Source organism: Artemia sp. Qi Xiang Cuo, chromosome 20 (genome assembly GCF_049724085.1).
Source record: "Artemia sp. Qi Xiang Cuo chromosome 20, ASM4972408v1, whole genome shotgun sequence".
Lineage (NCBI taxonomy): Eukaryota > Metazoa > Arthropoda > Branchiopoda > Anostraca > Artemiidae > Artemia > Artemia sp. Qi Xiang Cuo.
The window spans coordinates 12201609-12225931 of NC_142813.1; the positions used below are offsets into that span (position 1 = coordinate 12201609).

Consider the following 24323-nt stretch of genomic DNA (forward strand, 5'->3'; position numbering starts at 1 on the left):
ATATAAATTCATTTAAGTTCGACTAAGCTAATTGGTTGAAACTGACACATTGATTGGAAATTAACTTCCATTTTCCTTACAGTACTGAGGTGGGTCATCCACATTTCGTCATTGGGAACTGATGCTTGATTATTTTTTAAGGTGAAATTTTAAGTTATCCTATTCAAAATGATTATAAATGATTGTGGAAAAAAATTGGTTGGACAGGTTGATGTGTTTTTGTGTTTTACATATATTTCTGCTTGCAATTGTATGTTCTCTTGTGTATTGTAAACATTGTTTTATGTTTTATGTACGGTATATTTCGACAGTTGGATAATGTTTTGAAATATGAATCAACACATGTAAATTAAAGAAGGAAGAAGCCAAGGAAAAATACTGCGTACAACATCTTTGTCCAACCCCTATGATAATAAAAAAATTAACAAGATTTTCGTGAGTTATACCTGATGTATTTTTTTTTAAATTGTTATTAAAACCCATTTTTAATACAAGGAAGGCTTTTTAGGAACTTAAAAGAGCAAAAGAAAAACAATGAATATCAAAGTTACCCATTTTAACTGTATTAAAGCTGATAAAACGGATATAGGCAAAGTGTATAATGAAAAAATTAAGCTTTTATGTTCAAAGATTTATTCAAAGTTTTTACCCAGATAACTGACGAATTTTGTGATACGTTATTTGAAGTTTTGCATGCATCAACGCTTGATGAAAAAAACTACTAATTTTGATAAATGTTTATGTTAAGAATACATATCTAATAGATCATTTAACTATTATGCAAGGGTTCTCAAACGCCATAGCGATTTCATTTCTACCAGGTTTCTACTTCTCTTGATGAATGACGAAGAGGACCAGTTTCCAGCCAGCGACTTGTGAATTTTTGAACTCATGAATAGGCTCGAATCTGTTGTAAATTTAAGCTGTGATTTGCGAAAGACTGATGAAAACATTAATGTTTCCGATCAACATTCATCGCGCCGGCGGCGCGCTGTTTTGGCCCCACAGCCGACGGTCTTCCCTCATCGGCGCAGCGCCGGGGTCTAGATGCAAATTCTACTCAACAAATCAAACATTTCATTACAAATTCACTTTGGAATCTTTTCCAGGCAAGGCCATATCCATGGATTAAAGCGTTAACCCCCCCCCCCAAAAAAAAATACTTGTCCTACACGTAAAAAAGTAAAAAAAAATGCATAGAAAAATTTTTTGATACACTTTTTTTTTAATTTTTGTACCCCCCCCCCCAAAAAAAAAGTTTTTTTTTAATCTGGATACGACCTTACATATGTGTGTTAGATCAAACAGCTTTTTTACTTAATACTGACCAATTTTAGCCCTAAACACTGTTTTATGAAAATAATAACAAACATGCTATAATTAGGACCTAATTGAATACTATTTGTCTATCACTGATGCAGACAACTAAAGTTCCAGGGATATACCAGGTTTTATACGTGGGTAATTGACAGCCAAAATGTGGATTTTGGACCCAAATATGTCGATTTTGTTCCTTTCTGCAAATTTCCGACGAGGGGGGGGGTCAAGTCGGGAGACCTAAATATGTAAGTACAATGGTGGGTGCCACCTCACTTTCACCTAGACAGACACTATCAGGCACATAACTACCTTGAAAATTAAAGAAGAGGACTTGGGACTTCGCAGCATTCATGATTAGTCCTATTTGTTGATATCTATCAGATAGGTTATCAAAACTCCGTTGAAGACTAGCTATTGACCCGTGCAGATTTAACAGATCGTCCGCATAACAAAGCACTCACTCAAAACTCACACCACGGCTATACAACTCCAATATGGCCTGCGAGTGGATAAGGGAACCAAAAGCATTCATAACATCGTATGCTCAAAGAAGCAGAGTGCTCCCAGATGCTTCTGTATCTCTGAGCACATTACAAAGACTTGTAAGGGCGTGGAAGCAACATAAACCCGATCAGAACCCGAACTGGAATGGTGGCACAATATCCTTTTCTTTTAAATCATCAACAACTATAAGCTCAAATATCTTTGCGAAAATGCTTGATAAACCCATTGGTCTATATGATGAACATGATGATCTTGGTTGACTCTTTTTCAGAATGGGGTTTACCACTCAAATACAGTAGCTGTCCAAAACGACATCGATGTTAACAACCATTTGAAAAAGTAGTGCAAGGCGGTTATAGACGAAGGCACTTGCGGCAATAAAATGCTAAGCACAAATACTGTCGGCACCAACTGAAAATTTCTTCTTTCTAAGCCTCAACACAGCCTCCTTAATAGCAGACGGTGTTATTACAATAGAATTTGGTTTTTGAGTAGAATCAAGTAACGAAGCCATCTCACTATCGAAAGAACTTTCTACACTGCTGTTGGGTTTTACAAAGTGACTTCTGAACTTCTTGACTTCTGAGTGACTTCTGAAATGGGCAACCCACTCAGACTCTGGGATGCTATCGGAGCCCTCATGGTTCTGCTTCTCAGAAAGAGGCCGAGACTTCCAAAGGTAATTAGGGTCATTTAGAATCTTCTCGGCAGTAATCGCCTTGACCACCACTAGATGCTCCTGCAGAGCATTCCTAAATTTTCTCTTAGAATAAATCCGGACTGTATTTATAACCCCCGTCCTTGGCCTCTCGCACTCGTCCCAGTTCCTCAACCACCACTTCGCCGTCGCACAGGCTGACACTAGAACTGGGTTACTAGACCACTTGTATTTCTCACTGTTACAACGTATCCGCCTAACTGGAATCGCATATCAGTACATTTGAGTGCATATATTATTTGCTGACAGTACAGGTTTAGTTGTAACTTTAACTCATTTTCACTTAGATTGATACTTGGCTGTAACAGATGGTATGAAACCTTCAGTGTCACTAGGATACGGTCACAAGACTCACGAAATTCCGGTACGCATAAGTTACTCCACATCTTCTTCAAGAGCCACTTGAGTTGAGAGTCATCGGCATTGGTCACCACGACGGGTATCAAGACATATATAGGGAGATGGTCGCTGGTGGCCTGATCGTCCATTACTGTCACATATTGGACTGGGATAACTGAATACAGTACATGGTCCAGGTTTGGCGTAGTGCTAGCCTGTGATATGTATGTAAAGTCTTTGTTCTTACTAAGTAATGAGACTGAGGGAGACAGCAAACATTTAATAGAGTAAGAATACGGGTATTCAGAAAGGGTTAAATCACAATTAAAATTACCAGTGATAAAACATTTATGGAAAAATCGGAGGGTTTCCTTAGCAAAATTTGCTAGCCTCTGACAAGCGGAGGCGACACGGTCCTGGGAGGCTTGGTCACCATAGTTAGTAGGTAAGTACACATTTATGACAGCAAGATCATTAAAAGCTACGGGGACAAAGCGTTCACTACTTTCTAGGGTTTGAAGTTGATACTTGCTTAGTACTGTGAGGCTTCCGCTGGGACGACCTCGGTTCTGCCGGCGAAACACTGCTGAACACACTGTGACAAGAGCGTTAGGTAGGTCTATAAGGGGCAACCAGTCACAGGAAAAAAAATCTTCTAGAAGGTATACGATACTTAATTGCTCTACCAGCGACTCTAGAAGTTGAAGCTTCTCACAAACCCCGCCGTTTATGGTCCAGGATACAATTGAAATGCTCCTATTACTGTCCATTTCTTGCAGAGTCAGCTAAACTGTTATGGGTTTTTCTCAGACAACAATTTCTTATTTTCAGGGCAGTAAAGTGAATAGCAGTTATGCCTTTTCGACTTCCAAGACAAATAGCTAAGGTTGCTTTCGCACGGAGAATCGCGCGAGCTTCATATGCCCCGGCTGAGCACAGTGAGAACAAATCATTGTGCTCTGACAGTCTTTGCCCAGATGGCCATCAATTTTGTGACACCTGTAACATCTACTGGGAAGTAATAGAAAAGGCTCAACTCTGTGCACTTCGTATCCTATTTTTGATCGTTATGCGATTGCATAATCCAAGTTCGCTTGATCATGGAAGAATACCTTGAAAGTCCGTGAGTCAACACACTTTTCTGCCTTGCTACACTTATGAATGAAAGAGCGCATGATCATCCTGAAATTCATGTGAGATGTGCTTGATAATTCCAAGATATTGTTTTGACTTAATACTCATAGCTGCTTCTTGATCGGATGGCTTGAATGATCTCGCTATCTTTTCAGCTAAGGGCTAGTTGTTTACGGGTACCTTAAAATCAGATCTATTTCGTCTGACCTCGATCGTATTCTTATCCTGAGTTGCATCACATACGGAGTCAATTATGTTTTTATCTTGCTTCTGCCGTTGATAATGACTTAGTCTAATTTTTCTACCACTACTGAGTAAAGAAGAGGAGACTTACTTCCGGGTTCTTTTCTAGACCCCTCATGAATGTCAAATACAGGCACTTGGTTAAATTTATCCAGGGTCTTATCAAATTTCTTGCACATTTCTTGAATTTTTGATACTACATACACTCCGGTCAATTCTGAAGGAGCTGGAACCTCTTGAGGATCGTAAATCACAAACTCCGGCAAGATTTTTCGGTCATTCGCACATCTTGTACAACTTTTCCATCATGTCATCATGACATCATGTCAACATCTTGTCAATAACATTATCCTTCTCTTTTAGATGTCAAACAAATCGCTCATCATATCCGAATTCCTCATACAGCCCTTTTTTTGCATCCGAAATCGCATCTTTTTCAAAGAACTGAACGCACGATTTAATTAGCGAGTCAGATTTTATACCAGTCTCCATTGAGCGATACAAATAGTTCAGGACTGCGTTATGCAATAGATTGCAATACATCCTACAGCCGAGAGAAAGCCCATTTCCAGTTTCTTGCTACCTGATCCCCGCAGTTTAAGGGAATTGCCACTCCCGGCAGGTACAACGGCCCCTAGCGACAAAAAACTCCCTTCTTCTGCTTGTTTATTAGTAAAATTGAGATTATTAAGTCAAGTTAAAATGGTAATACGATAATACAGCACCTTATGTGAGTGAGCAAAAATATCCGATGGTGAAATAAATATCAATTTAACTTGATATTTATTAATAATCAAAATAATTATTAATAATCAAAATTATTATGATTATTAAACAAAATTATTTGATCATTAACAATCAAAATAATTAAAATATATATAATAATTATTAATAATCAAATAATTATCAATTCCATAAATATCAATTTGTTATTTCACTTATTGCGAAACACAGATTTACTATAATTGTAAATCTAATTATAGATACATCATTCTCAACCTAGCTTCACACATGGGCAAGAGGGGAGTGGGTAAATGAAGTTTTTTTCGTATTTAAATCCCCACCCTCTAAAAAAGCCCTGATAACCCCCTTTCCATCAAAGGCATAGAAGTTTGTGTACCTATAACTAACATTAAGAGGGTGAAAAATGAACGAGGCAGTGACTATTATGTCATTAAATTTAGTTATTATAATTTATTAAATTAAGGTCTAACCTTAAATTTGTCCCATTCGAATTTGGCTCCATAGTCGTCAATTTTGACGGATGGTTCGTTTAATGTTTCTGCTCTTAGTATTGTCACGAGTACAGCATCAGCAAACATGTCATTAACTGGACTACCTTTCCACTAAAAAAATGAGAAAAAAGATAAACAAACAAATTTTATATGTATATCTATCAAAATAAAACAACCTCTTACACCGGGGCAAAATTGGGGAAAAAAGAAAATAAAAGCATACATGATTATCAAAGTAAAATAACTTTCTACAAAGGAGGAAAGCTTAATAAGACAGCTATTTACAATTGTGCAACGCTAGAGCAAAAAAAAAAAAATAACAATCACATTCAAAACTACAAATACTACATTGGAATCACCATTGCTAAAAACCCCACATAGGAAACTACCAGCCCCAACCTTGAAAGACAAAGAAAATCATTCTTTAGCATAGATGGCATTTATGTCCATATTTGTTTCCATTTTCTTGTCGTCACCGCTTGAGGAGAATTGTAATAACTGTTTAAGGGCTCATTTGAAAGGAAGTTACAATATCTAGGGCCTTTTGAAATTAACAAAACATAATATTTAAAATATAATGCATTTTATGAAAAAATACATTCTTAGACCACACTGGCTATACATGACAAATGAAACTCAGAGAGGAGAGAAAGTAACAAAATGAAAAATAAAATCAAAAAGTGTGATAAAACGAGGATTTTGTCAGCCAGCAAACCATGAAGATGACAAAATATAAGCAAATATTTCGAAGTGCTAAAAAAAAAAAAAAAAAAAAAAAAAAAAAAAAATAGAAATCGAACATTGATCGAAGTTTACTATACAAGTTCTGTAACTGTTCTATATATACAGTTACTATACTGTTCTGTCTTTGTATAGTAAACTTCGAAAGGTTAGATTTTCGTTTTTTTTCTTTTTGTTTAGCCATGAGGACGACTTGGCGGAGGTCCTGGTCGAAATATTTGCTTATATTTTTTCATCTTCATGGTTCGCTGGCTGACAAAATCCTCGTTTTTTCACCCTTTTTTATTTTATTTTTTATTTTGTTACTTTCTCTCCTCTCTGAGTTCCATTTATGAAAAAAAAACTGGTTCTTTGTATACAACACGATATAACGAATGCACACAGGGAGTAGGGCTCATGATGAATAAGGAAGCTGCTAAGTCTTGTTTAGGCTGGGAAGGTATTACTAATAGAATACTAATTGCTCATTTTAATACTAAAAAGTTCAGGGTATCAGTTATAGTAGTATACGCTTAGAACCGACTGACGGAGATACTAGTGACTCAGATGAATTTTACTTACAGTTACAGGAGCAAATAGACAGGGACCCAGGTAAAAATATGATGTTTTTACTTGGAGATTTTAACACCCAGGTCGGTAGAAATAGGGATAGATAGTATTCTAGCCTAGGTAAATTTGGTGTAGGAAAAGAAAACAGTAATGAATACCGACTTTTGCAATTTTGTAGGTATAATAATCTAGTTATAACCAATACGGTGTTTGGTCATAAAATGGCTCATAAGGTAACATGGTATTCACGTGATGGTACGACAGCAAACCTTATTGATTATGTTATAGTAAACCGAAGACTGGCAGGATCAATAAAAGGTACTGGGGTATACAGGAGTGCCGTTATTGATGTTAAAAGTAAAGATCACCATCCAGTAGTGTCAAGGGTTAATTGAAAGCTGAAATATCGGAAGGGTAACTACCTCCCGGGAAGTTATGATGTTGGTAGACTCCAGGATGAGAATTTGAGAGAAACTTTCCAGGAACAGTTGGAATACTAAACTTAAGAGTTTAAAATTTGATAATGTGGAGGATGTAGAGGCCATGGATAAAATTGTCGAGTATCTGGAAGATGCAGCTAGACGGCATAATAATAAAATATTGTACTGGCATGTTAACAAATTGAGAGGGAGTAGTCAATCCGGACTTGGCCCAGTTAAAGATAGGAATGGAGCCACAATTAGCAATAAGGAAAAAACTAAAGAGAGATGGGCTGAACATTTTGACAATTTGCTAAACCAAGAAAGAGGTGCAGGAAAAGATGTGAAGGAAAATGAAAAAGTTTGTGATACCTTGGATGTGAAGGAAGATTTGTTTTGTGAAGAAGAAAGGGCTAAAATTATAAAAGGATTAAAAAATAATGAGGCTCCAGGTGCTGATTGTGTTGTAAATGAGTTAATTAAATATGGTGGCTCTCAGGTCAGAAATAAGCTACTGAATATCATGAATATGATTTTTGATAAAGGGGAAGTACCTAATGATTTTTGGGAAACCTTAATCAAACCACTGTATAAGAAAGGTGATAAGATTGAGTGTCGTAATTACCAAGATATTAGTCTGGTCTCTGTAGGTAGTAAATTACTTAGTAATATGATACTTTTTCGACTGAGAGATGCCATAGATAAAGTTTTAAGAGAAGAACAGTGAGGTTTTAGAAAAGGTAAAGGATGTGTCGACCAAATTTTCACTCTTAGGCTAATAATTGAGAAGTGCCTGAGTCTTCAAACACCTTTAGTCCTCTGTTTTATCGATTATGAGCAAGCGTTCAATTTTGTTGATAGGAGAGCTTTAGAAAAGGTTTTATCCTTGTATGGTATACCAGAGAAATACATTAAAATGATTAGTGTTATGTACGAGAATAACACTGCTGCGGTTAAGGTAGGAAATGAGGTTAGCAACTGGTTTTGTATTTAATCAGGATTTAATGAAGGGTTCGTTCTATCCCCATTTATATGGATCATTTTGATGGACTTAGTTTTAAGCAGCACAGGAAAGGCAACGGGAGATCACAGAATCAAAAGAGGAAGAAAAAGTCTCCTGGACATAGATTATGCTGATGATTTAAGCATCCTAGATGAAAGTGTGAGCAAAGGAATGAGGTTTTAGAGGTTTTGCGAGTTCAGGGTGCTAGAATAGGTTTAAAAATTAATGCTTAAAGACTAAGTCACTAAGGCTTGGAATAAGTAAAGATGAAAATGTGATGTTGGGTAATGAAAAGATTGATCAAGTGGGTAACTTCACTTACCTTGATAGTATTATTAGTAAAGACGGTGGGAGCAGGGAAGATGTTGAAAGTAGAATGGCCAAGGCTCATGGTGTTTTTTCACGGTTAAAAAAAGTTAGGAAGAATAGGAAGATAAACTTGCAAACCAAGATTAGACTATTAGAAGCTTCAGTGAAGGCAGTGATAAAATATTGCACTGAAGCATGGGCGCCCCGAAAAGTGGATGTAAATTTGCTAGATGTATTCCTGAGAATTGGCTTAAGGATTGTTCTGCTTACCCGGCTGACTGACCGCATTTCAAACAATACGCTATATAAAAAATGTGGTTCAATACCGCTTTCTAGGGCCATAGTGAAAAAAATATTGAGGAGGCTAGGACAGTGTTGGCGGATAAAGGATGACAGATTGCCGAAGATTGTTTTTTTCGGCCAACTATCTAGGGCTAAACGGAAATCCAGTTGCCCTCGTCTGGGGTTGGAGGACGTCATAAAGAAAGATTTACAGGAAATGGGAACTTCGTGGGCGGGAGTAAAAAGGGAGGCTTTGAATAGATTGGGATGGAGGGGGGCGTACGTAGCTGTGTTGGTCTCAGGCGGCTTGGTGCTGCAGTGAGTTGTTAGTAGTAGTAGTAGTATCTTCTTTTGAGACCATTGAGGGATATGATATCATAATAAGTTGATTCTGTTACCTGACTGTCTGAAATATCGTCAAACATACTTTTAAATGATAGATTACAACAATAAATAGCGTCATTAACAAAACGTAATATAACAAGTAAAATATAATTTTTGAAAAAAATAGATCTTCACATAAAAAGTAATATACGCAAGTATCTTTTGACGAGAGATGATATTAAACACGTACCTTTGAAAATTTGCTTTTGTGGGATATCATGTCATATTTGAGTGATTTCGCTGCCTGCCTCCCTTTGACTTGTTCTTTGCTAGATTAACAATAAGAAAAAGCCAAAGGGTTTTGACATTTGATATCATATACATCATATGTGTGATGTAATATAACATATAATATGGTATGATATTTGAGTAACTCTACTGCTATTCAAGGTGGCGGGCTGCAAGTTCCTGTGTGGGGTTTTCGGCAATGGAAATTGATTTGCAATTGATATTGGTAACAAATCATATACTGGGTTAAGATTAAATAGATAAAGAAGCGTGCATATGTTTCTTAGCGGTCATAGAGGATAGGGGCCAGTCTGTTATGAAAGTGACACTATGTAACCGCCCTAAACGGGTTAATAATACTTAGAAATTTTAGTTAAGGTTTACATAGCAAGATTCTCTAATTCAATCTAATTAACAAGTATGAAATCCTCTAATTGGCCTTTTAGTTTTTCCTTCATTCATCTATGTAGCAATTGATGTAAGAATAAAAGTCGGTAGAACTACTCGTCTTGAATGTGATGCAGACCCCTATTCTTCTCCAGAGATGAGCTGGTTCAAACATGGTGGGTATGATTCCCTAGCAGCCAGAGAAAGACAAATGCATGGGATGTCTGAAGAATTGCTAATTCGAATATAACACATTCATCGTATTTTTCCCGACTGTTTGGATATGCAAGAATTTGTATTAATTACATCGATTTTAAAAGTAGATGTAAAATACTTAGCAATAAGCTAATCGTAAGAGGTTTTTCCGCCAATAAACTTCCTTGGCAATTTAAAAAGCTTTGTTTTTAATATAATCAACTTTTAAATAAGTATAATAAAAATTATCAAGGTATTTTAAATGATATTTTGAGGTAGCCTATTGGATGAATATTTTTTTCTCTTCCATATGCCATATTCTTCCCTGTATGATTTTGGAGTTTAGGGTTTGTTTCGACACCTGCAGGTAAAGAATAACGTAGGATATTTGGAAATTAGTTCGTAGAAATTGAGCGAAAGTTAGTTAGTGTTATGCAAACAAGGGGAGTTATACTGGCTGAAAGATATTCTTTCACAGTTGGGATGTGTTTAGTTTGATTAGTGCTAGGTGAATGTTGGTTAAGGAAGCTTGGAAAGTTTTTTTTTTTTTGGGGGGGGGGTATATTTTTGGGTATTTTGTTTTTGTTCATAGGTATTCCACAGGTGTCACTACATAGGGGTATGCCATACTGTATGGCATGGCGCGCTCATTTTGCCTGGGTAATGAAATTTAAGCGCCGGAACTATATAGGCAATGAGTTGTCATCTGAGGAGTCCTGATATGCGGTGATTACTTGGGGAATATTAAAATGTTGTAGATTTAAGGTGCTATGTCTTGGTTTTGGGACAATGACTTATGCTTATTAATGCTGATTTTGCTCTATTTTTTGCTCTATTTCAGTTACTAAATTAGGAAGACAGTTAATTACCTGTAATACAATATAAAGATAAAACTAGAAATTTGGTTTTATTTTCGAAATATTTTTATATATTCTGTATAGAATCTATTCTTAAACAATATGTTTGGTAAGCAAGGCCGTATTCTGGAGAGGGGTCAGGGGGCTTGAATCTCCCCACAAATGTTTGTACGACTTGTAAAAACGTAATAAAAATGCATAAAACGCATTTTTGATGTTTTTTTAACCCCCTAGAACAAAATTCTGGAAATGGCACTGTTGGTAAGTAAACTCACAATCCAACATATTTCTAATAGCATTAATAGGAAAAGAACCAGAAGAAAACCCAGAAAAAAAAATCATATTCCCGTTTGATGAGTCAGACGTTACATTTTTGGCTTACATATACCTTTTGAATCTAACCAGAAAAGAAGCTGTTGAAACAATCGCGAGGTCGGAAATAAAACCAACTTGAAGAGACGCATCAAGTTTTTCAAGAAACGTTAAATATTCGCAATTTTTTTTTTCCAATAACCACCGTTACTACAGAGCGACTTCTCCAGAGAAGAGTCCCATAGCCGCTGAATTTCAGTAAGTCTTTATTAAGGGTGCATTATCATATTGGAGTTATGACATATCTGGATAGGACCCATGCAGGTTATTTTTCCTATTGTGTCTTATAATAAATGCTTTTGACCTTAAAATTAGTTAAATGATAGTTATCATTCCTGAGACAGCTTAAATGTCGACTCTCCAGTTCCTTTCCAAAATACTTTTTGAATTTTCATAACGCAGAGACACACACGTATCATAAGAGTGAACTACAAGAATAAGGAATTAACAGAACAAAAAGGCAAAAAGCATGAGAGAGGGAAAGATGAAGAGAGAGAGAGACAGAGAGAGAGCGAGAGAGAGAGACAGAGAGAGAGCGAGAGAGCGAGAGAGAGAGAGAGAGCGAGAGAGAGAGACAGAGAGAGAGAGAGAGAGAGAGAACTAAAAACACTGACACAGTTTATTATTTATTATATTTTGTATAACTTCGACAACACATCTATCACCAAATCTATATGATAATAGTTGACACGGTTATAGTTATTCAGTGTTCTCAGCCACCTTTTTTCATATGTTTTTTTAAACACATTTTAATTTTTAAATTAAACTTTTTTCATTTTTAGCACCTGGCTTACCAAATGTTTATAACTAAATATCGTCAGTTTGAACCCCAAGGATGAGCAACTAACAAAGGAAACAGGCAACAAAACAAGAACGAAGGAAAACAGTAACAAAACAGGGATAAACACAGGACAGAACACTGGATCAAACACAGCAACACAAAAACACAGGAACAATAGAACACAGAAACAAAGACATGAACAAGGACAGCAGCAAACACAGCATAACTCCATCCTAAATTCCGAGTAAATCTCTCTTCACTGGGTAAGAGTTATGAAAGAAGCCCTATCAACACATGTTAGCTCTGAAACACCATCAATTTCAGGGATTACAAAAGTACTTGAAATCAAAATGATCTCAGTGGAAGAAACTAATGCAGAGATACAATCATCTGAGAAAACTGAGGTGTTCTATTAAAAACGATCCATCATTTCCAGGCTTTCTACCACTTATCAAACAGTTCATGATAACTAACTTTTCGAACTGTTTGTGGTCAGGATGTTTCCTTGCTGTCGTCGGTTAGATTTTCAAATGTGGGGAGTGCCAAAGGATATTTATAAGGAAGTTCATACTCCATTAGCATTCAGTTATAGAATAACCTTAATACTACAAACAGCTCCTTGTTTCAAACTATTAAAAAAACAACAAAAACGCGGGGTGTCGAACTAAGTCAAAACACACAGAATATCATGATCATATCATTAACAATTATATCAACACCAAACCCTCCTGCAGGTGAAGTATACAAAACCAAGCAGCAATCGTGAAAGACTCCACATACCTCGGCTCCATTCTGTCAAGTGATGGATCAGTCGAGAGCGAAGTCAACGCACGAATCGCCAATGGAACTTCCATCCTAGGGAGACTCAATAAAATTTGACAAAACCCTGTTGTCAGCCGTCTCACAAAGATACGGATATTCAGTGCACCTGAAGGCTTAGTCCTACTATCCAGCACAAAAACCTAGCCAACATCCACAACGTTGAGACCATTGTATGCGAGTCAATCCAAAGGATCCGAAACACAGACAGACTTCGTTGGTACGATTTTATCATCAACGCAAACCTCCTATTTCATACAATTCAAACTCCATTCTCCGTGAAAGTTGCGCAATGGACCCTGAGATGGCACGACCATCTCCTCCCAATGCCAAAAGAAACCCCCTGTCGCATCACCAATGATTTTAACCCCATGGCCTCCGTGTAGAATTGTAAGAATTGTAACAATGTCAGATGTAACGTTTGGGGCAACAGCGAAAATCTGAATTATGAAAATTAAGGTGTTATATATATACCACACTTGGTGGAAATTTAAGAATAAATTCTCAAATTTAGATCCAAAATATGTCTGAATAATTCAGTTCAGGAACGAACACGGGAAAAAGAGGCTTCGGCCCAAAGCCTCCTTCCCTTGGGTCTGGGTCCTCCGGAAATAAAAATTTCCAGGCCTCGGGAAAATAGAATACTGGTACTTTCCCTATATTTTCCATTATTATATAATCCTATTATTTATGTTTGTTCTAGGTTGTGATGTGTTCTTCCTGACCTGTCGTGACCAGTGCCGAATAAACTTATATGAGTATATGTCTAATATTGTTGGCACTTACCTCAACAGTGATCATATTTTTATCCACTGTCAAGTCGATAACATCAAATACTCTAAAACAGCTCTTTACTTCATCTATCTTCTCTACATGGCCAGCCAATTGTAAGAGTAAAAAATGAAGAGTTGAAACACTACCACTGTAATGGACGGCCAATTTCTGGGTTATTTGACTAACTTGTATGTCGGTGTAAGCTACAAAACAAAGAAATATATTGCACTATAACACATGGAGGCACATGCCAAACTCCTGTGGGAGGAAGATCAAATTACAAAAAGATGCATTTCTACTTTGGACCAAAATAGGGCTGCTCCTCCCTTCAGTGTACAGTACACATTCTAATTTGTCAATTGACTAGTCATTTTAACCTTTTCATCCATTTCCGTGGGATACAAATAGTTATAATTCACATGAACCGTATCCTTAATGCATTTATGCTAGCAGTCATCTGTTGATTTTTTAAAGGTAGTACCCGCCACAAAATATTTTTGGCTGGCTTTCCTTAATATTAGACACATTCCAGTAAATGTTTGGTATCAATAAAAGAAGCAAGTCTTCCCTTTTTAAAGTGTTTTCTTCTATTATTAAAACTATCTAATTCTTAGCGATATTTCTTTTTTTTATTTTCTATTGTACGTCTTTTTTTTTGTCGGTTCACAACAATTACCTTAAAACAATACAAATTGAAACAAAATTTTATTTCAACTTTTTAGTTCTTCTTCTTCTTCACACTGGGACAAATCACCTTTTTCGGGACAAATAAGTTTTGGATCGTGAATATCTCCTCCATCCAGACGATGAGTACGAAAAAGTACGTTGAGTTGCTCAAAGAGGTTAAAGCATCTGAAAATAATGTCATATCGTTTGAACTGGTTCCCTAGAAGTTTACTGAACCGCATAAATGTTAAATCTAAGAAAAAATTGGATGTTTTCTAAGAAAAAATCAAATTTTTTATGAAAAAGACATCCATATGGAGTTGTGCAGTTTCTGGTTGTAGTGGCCGCTAAATTTAAAAAAAGAAACATGGTTGAACGATCAGTAAAAATAAGCTAGGAAGCATATGGGAGACCAAACAACTCAAGAAGGTTTAGCTTTCCTTCAAAAGTGTAGTTGTCTTTAGGAATCAACATAATATTAGTGTTTCAATTTACACGGACGATAAGAGTTGTCAAATTCAAATTATTAGTTTTACTTAGTTATTAAAGCAGTTTTACTTAGTTATATAAAAAAAAGGTTATATAAAAACTTTATATAAAGTTAGTTATATAAAAATTTACTTAGTTATAAGTCCCCAATTAGAATTCAAGTAGAAAGACTCGAATCAACTATTAAATTAAATTAGTTAATCTAGTAACCAGTTTAGTTAGGTTTAATTTTATTTATGGTACATAGAAATCATTTACCATTTCGCTACAAGTTATGTTCTCAAAAAGACTAATTAGAAAGATTATTCAGTTAGTTTATTTTATTCATTTTGTTATTATTTTATTTAGTTTGCCTTGAAACCACAGGCTATTTCATTGAACAAAAAGAAGAAGAAAAATTCTAAATTAAAAACAAGATAATCAAAAGATCGATTCAGTTACTAAATTCAATGAGTTGATTTGAAATCATTCACAATCAATTACAACTTTCAAAAAAAAAATAAAATAAAAGAAAAAGAAGGCGAGAAAGATACCCACTTGCAAGGTCAGATGGCGCTAATAAATGGTAGTTGAAGTTACGTTTCACCAAGACTCCAGACAGTACCCCCCCTCAACTGGCTTATGGACAGCAAGGGCTCCCATGACCTTGGCTGCTTTTTCTCCCCTGAACGTCAGCTCAACTGAGGTTGTATTCCTTGGATTGTACACTGTAATCTCAACTTCAGGCATGGTTTCGTATTCACGTATAAGTGCTGCTTTGAGACGGCTCATTTCGTTGGCTTCACCATGGACTAGAATCTAAATAAACAGCTATTAGTAAAGAACGAAATAGATAAAGAAAAGTCCAGCTTGATAAAGATCCCAATAATATCCAAGCCTGATACGGCGGCGTAAAGCCGTATGAACTTGCTGGCTATAATTATCTCATTTCCTAGGTCAAAGGGTTTCGCCTCAGTCGAGATGCAGGGTGAGAGCAGGTTCCTTGTGAGTATTGTGTATGTGACTGTTTTTCTTTTGCCTTTTGATTATGTGATTTAATTAGTTAGTTGAGCAACTGTGTGCAGGCCCTTTAGCCTTCTAGTAGTGGTTATATTTATTCCATTGTTTTATTATATTTATTTTTATATATATTCAGTTATTTTAGTTTTTTTTCATTGTTTATTATTTATATATATTTATTATTTATATATTATTTATATTTATTCCATTGTTTTATTAATATTTATTCCATTGTTTTATTATTTTTGAGAATTGTTGAAAGTAAAGGCTTCAATTAATCAAAATGTGTCACCATTCTTCGAGAGAGAAGGCTTGTGACAAACAGATTGCAACCAAAATCGGCAACGTTTCCTGACTCGGCTTATACTGTGCTGACTCAAGACCAAGCTCATGTGCTGACTCATTATGATATTAAGATACAGTGTTTAGGGATGATGAAACTAATACCGAAAAAAGGTAGCCCTGAAGACCTCAACAACTGGAGGCCAGTTAATATCACAGATTGCGATTGCAGAATTATGTCTAAAGTATTAGCAAAACACCTAAAAAAGGTGCTACCATCCATACTAAGTGTAAACCAAAGAGGAGGAGTAGAAAACCGTAAAACAGCAGATGTATTGGCTAATATAAGAGACGTAATAATAGGAGCAGAAAGTCGAAAGGTAAAAAAGAAAATAAAATATAGGACAACAAGTTATGATATTAAAAAGGCCTTCGATAAAATAAAATAAGAAAAAAACTACTAGCATGGATCATGAATGACTACGGTTTCCACAAGACATCCATAAAGCAGATAAATAGGATAATTCAAAAAATAGAACAGGGAATTTGTGTGAATAGTGATGTTACAGGAGAATTTGAAGCAGAAACTGAAGTGCCCTAATGATGCCCGCTGAGTCTTTTACCGTTTGACATATATTTTGATCCGTTACTGAAATATCTAGAGAAGAAAATATATGGCATTTTAATAGAAAATTTGGCAATGAACTTGAACAGTTTTGTAGATGATCTTACAATAAACAAAGAAACTGAAGATTATTTCAAAGTGGCAGTTCAGTGCCTAGTTGAATATTGTGACATCTTCAAGCTACAGCTCAATAGTAATAAGCGTGAAATGCTATCACTGGGAAAAGAAGTAGACGAAGCGTATGAGGGTATCCCGAGAAAGGAAAAAAATAAAATATTGGGTGTGTTTTTTCAAAGAAGTTGGAGCCGAACGGAAAGTGAAAATTGGATAAATACAATATCGAAATTCAGAATGCCCTTAGACAAGGATATGGAAGAGGTATGACAGTTCAACAGGGAGCCCAGTATGTAAATACTTATGCTTGCCCAGTTTTATGGTATCTGTCCTTTGTTTCACAACTCAAAAAGACACATATAAAGCAAATTGTGAGTGCAATTTACTAGTACAAATGGAATGAAAAATTTCCACCTAAATTGGAAACAGACAATATGTTCATATATAGAAATCATGGATGTCTTCAGGTCATACATGTGGAATGTAAGATGAAAGAACTTTTCATTAGGACAATGTTGGAACAAGTGATGAGGAAAACAGAATCACCAACAAGTGCTTGGTATGAAACATGAAAAAGAAAAGAAATATCCTCCAAAATATAATCTAAGCATTTGAATAAATTTATGAAATAGAAAAATTAGGAATGTCGCTTGAGATAAGTGGGAAAATTGACAAAGTAAAACTTAAGGAATATTATGAAAAAAAGAAGCAGCTTCTTCCACTAAAACTAATTGAAAATGGTAGTTATAGTGAAGAAGAGGTGGACAAAAGTTTCATACTACTAGAAAGTGTTTAATATTTTAAGTTAAATATTTCGAACTTTTAATGAAGTTTTTGATTTTAGAGTTTACTTAGAATTTTCAGATTACTATAGTTAGCTTCAGGATTTGTTCAGTATTTTTAAGTTTGTTTATTAGGTAAAATTTAAATCTAATGGAATAGTTATAGTATAGGATTTTATGAATTTTTACATTTTAGATTTGGTCATTTTTTTAATGTTTGTTTGGAATTTATTTTAAGCTAGTGGAATTTATTTTATATGTTGAGGGGGATACGATTCACCTGGATTGTGAAGTATTTAATTTTTGGGAATTGTTTTGAGGATTATTGTAGCTACCTAACAACTCAAGGCCCAGCGAGAGTAGAGTGTGTTGAAATGTGATGTATTAAAAAAAAATGGTGTTATATATTTAATTTTTTCTTTTATTAATGTAAATATAGTGAAAAGTGTCTTAAAGTGTTATAAGAAAGGTGAATATATTTTAAAGTACGAAAACGTATATGCATTGTAAATTTGTATTTTAATGTTATATGTTATAAGCCTAATGAATGGGAGCAGCTCCTTGCCGCCGTGGGTAGCTAGAATGAGAATTTTGAAATTGTTATATGGTAAACTAATGGATGGAGAATCGTATGAAAGAAAAAAAAAAGGTTTTTATGAAAAAGGTAGATAAAATGTACTAGGAGAGAAAAAAAATTATGTATGTGAGGAATTTTAGAAGTGGAAAGCTATGGAACGTCAAGTAAGAGTTAAGATAGATAGGTAGTAAAGTGAAGGAATAATAGAGAGCTAGGGACAAATTAGATTACAAAAAAGCAAAGAGTCTTAGATAAAAAAAAAGAAGAAGAAAGAATCAGGATTTTTTTTTTTCAGGAGTTCGAAAAGAAAACAATATCCGGTTTGGTTCTATCCATTACGTAATGTATCGCCGCTTATTATTAAGAAAACAAAAAAAAGAGGAAATACAGAAAGGAGGACAAAATACCGTTGGCTAAAAGAAAGAAAATAAGAATAGTGGAAAATATGCATTAGAAAATAATTTTGTATCTTTTCAATATTATAGTCTATTTTAAAAAAAAAAACATAAAAAAGACCATGCACAAAGCATGTTTTATAATTTATTTTATTTATCTCTCAAGTTGGGCATGTACATAGTTGACAGAGGCCTCGGCTATGTCCCATATGAAGTTTCAAGGTCACCCCATAATTTTCTAAACATTATATATACTTACCGTATTATTAAGCTTTTTATATTTAAAAACCCCTGGATATAGACTTGTAGTAAGGAACTGGACTAACGGAAGAACATGCGTAAAACACGAAAAGTTCAATCTTCCTAAGAGCTATTTTACTAGACGATTGATAAAGTAATTAGAGCCACACGAAAGTGGGCATAGAGGAAGAGACAATCTTTGACAACTATCCAAGGACCCCCTAACCACCCCGAGTTAGAGAAAAGTAAGAAAAAAAATCCTCTTAGACTTAGAACAGTCTACTCCTTGGAGAACAATTACATTCTGGACACATGCTCTTTATATATTTCAATTTTAAAGTATTTACGCTATGTGTATAAAATAAATCAAAAAAATCAGCTATAAATCTATTTCTGAACGCTATTAAAATTTTCATTCACGTAGCTGGACTAATTACTGGAAAGACTAAAGAACATGAGTCCGATAGTAAGTAACTAATTACTTGTTTATCCAATAGAACTAGTTAGGTTTTGTAAAAAAGGGTCTTCACCATATTGCCAATAAATCAATAACTTATCGACAATTAGTAACAATATTATCGATAATCAAAACTTGATTCCAGCGGATCTTTTGAACGGATCTGTATCTAGTCAATTTGTTTAATCTCCCCCTCCCCTATAATTTTCTTGAAAGGCCGAACTTTTTTTTACCCTAAAAAGATGCTAGCAAAAGAAAATTGATCAAAGTTCAAAAATGTAAGAGATGACAATAACGGCCACTTGATCAAATTCCTAACTGTCCTTTGATCAAGATCCGTTAAACGACAAAATCCAGCGAATCTTTTGAACGGATCTGTATCTAGTCAATTTGTTTAATCTCCCCCTCCCCTATAATTTTCTGGAAAGGCTGAACTTTTTTTTATCCTAAAGAGATGCTAGCAAAAGAAAATTGATCAAAGTTCAAAAATGTATATTTTGCAGAGAGATGACAATAACGGCCACTTGATCAAATTCCTAACTGTCCTTTGATCAAGATCCGTTAAAAGACTAAATCTAAAAGTGGGCAAGCTTCAAATCAACACAATCTGCAAATGAGTTTCAAAAAATAGTGGCACAATCAAAGTACCACAATTTAAGAATAGCTGCTCGCAGATTACTGCGAGCAGATATATATATATAACATATATATATATATATATATATATATATATATATATATATATATATATATATATATATTATATATATATATATATATATATATATATATATATATATACATCTAAATTCAAAGTTACACATCATATGCTAAAAGCCTGAAAACAAATCGTATTACTTAAGAAAGGTGGACAAAACACAAATTAAACACACACAAAACACAAATCTGGAAACTGAGCATATTAGAAAAGCCTATAGCAGAGGGTTAAAGAAACGTTCTTACCGCTTCACTATCAAATCTTATTTAATAGTGCTTATTTTATACTATTTGCTGCGCCCAATCACCCGTTTATTTTGAGTGCTCACAAATTTAACCAAAATACCATTCAATCAAGTTGAGGAAAAGATGAAAAAAGGAAGAGGGCTAAATAGTCTTAAATGACAAGTTCATGATCTCTAACAGAAGAAGAAGAAGATCTCTAACAGAAGAAGAAAAAGAGAAAATGCAGAATTTGAATTTCAGATAAAGAACTAGTCTATAATGGTAAATGTATATTAAAACAAACCTACCACGTGTCTCGGTTGTAAAGCCCTGATAAATTCACTTGTCTGTTGATAGTCAGTATGAGCTGAAAATGAAATGTTTGCAACTCTCATCTTTAATGGTAATCGTTGGCCAGACATTGTGGCGATCTCATCTGGCTCAGATTGAATGTGTTTCGCCAAAGTTCCTTCCACACAATAGCCAGCAATAATTACCCCATTCTTTGGATCAGTACACCAGCTTTCGAATAGTTCTCTGGACAAGCCACTTTGCATCATACCTGGTGAAGCCATAATTACGCAAGGTCCAACACCGTTGAAATGATCGATGCCCTTGTTGATTAAAAAGAAAGTACATTTTAGGTTATTATCATTAACAAGAGGTATATATCTACAAAATATCGGCCAAGCAATCCGGAACCTCAGCCAAGCGAATTTTTGTGACAAAAATGGTAAGGAGAATAAAAATATCAGGGCTTAGGACTAACGTCAGATTCAAATGCTTGAAATAAAATTTATCTCGGAGGAGGAAGAGGGGAGGGGAGGGAACATGTCGAACAAAAATGAATGTCAACACCGTTGCAATGATCGATGCCCTTCTTTATTAAAATGAAAATATATTTTATGTTGTTATAATTAAAAAAAGGTATATATATACAAAATATCGGCAAAGAAATCCGGAATCTCAGCCAAGGTAATTTTGTGACAAAAATGGTAAGGAGAAAAAAAATATCAGTGCTTAAGACTGACAACAGATTCAAGTGCTTAAAATAAAATTTATCTCGGAGGAGGAAGAGGGGAGGGGAGGGAGTTTGTCGAACAAAAATGAATGTCAACACCGTTGCAATGATCGATGCCCTTCTTGATTAAAAAGAAAATACATTTTAGGTTATTATCATTAAAAAGAGGTATATATCTAAAAAATATCGGCCAAGCAGTCAGAGAACCTCAGGCAAGGTAATTTTGTGACAAAAATGGTAAGGAGAATAAAAATATCAGGGTTTAGGACTGACGTTAGATTCAAATGCTTAAAATAAAATTTATCTTGGAGGAGGAAGAGGGGAGGGAATTTGTCGAAAAAAAAATTAATGTCAACACCGTTAAAATGATCGATGCCCTTGTTGAATAGAAAGAAAGTACATTTTAGGCTATTATCATTAAAAAGAGGTATATTTCTACAAAATATCGGCCAAGCAATCCGAGAACCCCAGCCAAGGTAATTTTGTGACAAAAATGGTAAGGAGAATAAAAATATCAGGGCTTAGGACTGACAACATATTCAAGTGCTTTAAATAAAATTTATCTCGGAGGAGGAAGAGGGGAGGGGAGGGAGTTTGTCGAAAAAAAATTAATGTCAACACCGTTAAAATGATCGATGCCCTTGTTGAATAGAAAGAAAGTAATTTTAGGTTATTATCATTAAAAAAAGGTATATATCTAAAAAATATCGGCAAAGCAGTCAGGAACCTCAGACAAGTGATTTTTGTGACAAAAATGGTAGGGAGAATAAAAATATCAGTGCTTAAGACTCACGTCAGATTCAAGTGATTGAAATAAAATTTATCTCAGAGAAGGACTAGGGGAGGGACTTTGTCGAATAAAAATGAATGTCAACACCGTTGAAATGATCGATGCCCTTCTTGATTAAAAAGAAAATACATTTTAGGTTATTATAAATAACAAAAGGTATATATAAACAAAATATCTGCAAATCAATCCGGAACCCCAGCCAAGTGAATTTTGTGTCAAAAATGGTAAGGAGAATAAAAATACCAGTGCTTAGGACTGACGTTAGATTCAAATGATTGAAATAAAATTTATATTAGAGGAGGAAGAGGGAGGGAATTTGTCGAAAAAAATGAATGTCAACACCGTTGAAATGATCGATGCCCTTCTTGATTAAAATGAAAATACATTTTAGGCTGTTATCGTTAGAAAAAGGTATATGTCTAAAAAATATCAGCCAAGCAATCCGAGAACCTCAGCCAAGCGAATTTTGTGACAAAAATGGTAAGGAGAATAAAAATATCAGGGCTTAGGACTAACGTCAGATTCAAATGCTTGAAATAAAATTTATCTCGGAGAACTTAGAACTTACAATGAACTAGAATAAACTTAATAAATTAAAAAACAATATAAACTGAACTAGAACTTACATTTACAGTCAAATGTGCCCTCTCTGAAGTTTTTACGAGCATCCCTTCAATAAAAAACATATATTCCCCCAGGGTATAACTTAAAACGGCGTTGTTTAAGACCGAAAGAAAATATATCGAAGATTATTATTTGAAGGCAAAACTGTAAAGAGAAGAATAGACTTTCATTCATAAATACAGCCCAAGGACCCCAAGTCACATTTAGTGTCGCCCAGAAAAATCCCAGGTTGCGACTTGGCATTGCAACAAAGAACTTATGAAAGATTTTATTTCTGAGGCAGGCCGGGAGAAAATTCATCGTCAAATGAGATCCATTTGACGATGATTTCATTTGAAGATGAAATGAATTCATCTTCAAATAGCACAAATGAGAATTAATTTGGTAAATAAAGAAGAAAAAAAAATTAATTTGACCAAATCATTTTTAGCATGGCTCCAGGTGAAGAAACTAATAACTTCCTATCATGTGTTCATTTGGGCTAAGAGTTTGCCCTTAAAAGCACTTTAGACCTTTCCAAAAAAAACACTCGTGTGGGGAAATTTTACCATATCAGCTCACTTTTTGCCTTTAGCAGGAATAGCCGCTGGAAGAAGATATAAAAAAAGGAAAAAGAATATAAAATAGTATATGAGAAAAACCATTTACCTTTAAATTCGACACATGCTTAAAAACAAAGGGATTACTAATAGCAATCTGCTTTTGAATACGAGAATTCATCGCATTAACGTACGTCTGGTAGACACTCATGCACTTCTTAGCCAATGACGAGGCGTAGTAAATCGGTATATCATGTAGCTCTGAGTGCTGACCCCAATACTCATCCAATATAAGGAGTAATTCTTGAGCCCTTCCAAGAGCGAAAACAGGAATAAGGCACCTCCCTCCTTTAGTGACGATGTCGTGAACCATTCCAGTAAAACGACTTTCTCTGTCCTCTCTTTTCTCATGGATTTGAGTACCATAGGTGGATTCCTGAAAAATAAGCTAATTTTACAGACAAGAAAAAATTGAAACATTACAACACGGTATAACCTTACAAAAAACAAGAAACTAAGGTTATAGTCTAACTAAGGTTAACTAAGAAACCAAGTTGTAGTCTAACTAAGAAAATAAGCTTATATATTACCTGTCTAAAAATAAAAAAAAAAAAAACCTTCATCTCATACAGTGTCGCTCAAACACAAAGCACAGATGGTGAAACACAGCCCAGATAGTGGAAAAAAAAACATATAAAAAAACAGAGGAAGGGGAGAGAGGGAGGGGGGGGGGCTTTTCAGTCGCATATTTTTTTCCAAACCCACAAAAGGTTTTAAACATTATTAAGGAACGGATAAATTCAATAGGCGCACAACCTTGTCTACATTTTAGGGCACTTCTAAGTTATAATGCAAAAAAGCGTAATACGACAAAACTAAATGAACTGCGTTTGTCATCATTTTAGTATATATTCTAAATATATAAGTTCTTCATTATTACTGTCATTCTGGTAGATAAACCTCCCCCCCCCCCAAAAAAAAAGAAAGACAAGAGGAGGACTCTCAGAGGAATTACAGGGTTTTTTTGGAATTGCATCTTCATTGTTCTTGTTCCCGTTTTATTGCTTTTAGTTAAGCGTATTTGGTATGTATTTATTCAATAAACGATAATCAGAATTTACTCTCTCAAACTCAATCTCTTTCTCTCTTCCTTTTTCCTGGATTGTCTCCTACCGTTTCTCCACTTCC

General features: G+C 35.0%; 1 protein-coding gene across 1 annotated transcript in view; it reads right to left on the reverse strand.

Annotated features, from left to right (window-relative positions):
* The window catches only part of Cpsf73 (cleavage and polyadenylation specificity factor 73), a 108464-nt gene that overhangs the window by 19659 nt on the left and 64482 nt on the right, over positions 1-24323 (reverse strand). The window contains 6 exon segments of the mRNA XM_089106159.1: positions 5473-5604; positions 13606-13796; positions 15286-15354; positions 15357-15546; positions 20470-20775; positions 23245-23571. Of these exon segments, the coding sequence (XP_088962285.1) occupies positions 5473-5604; positions 13606-13796; positions 15286-15354; positions 15357-15546; positions 20470-20775; positions 23245-23571 (1215 nt within the window).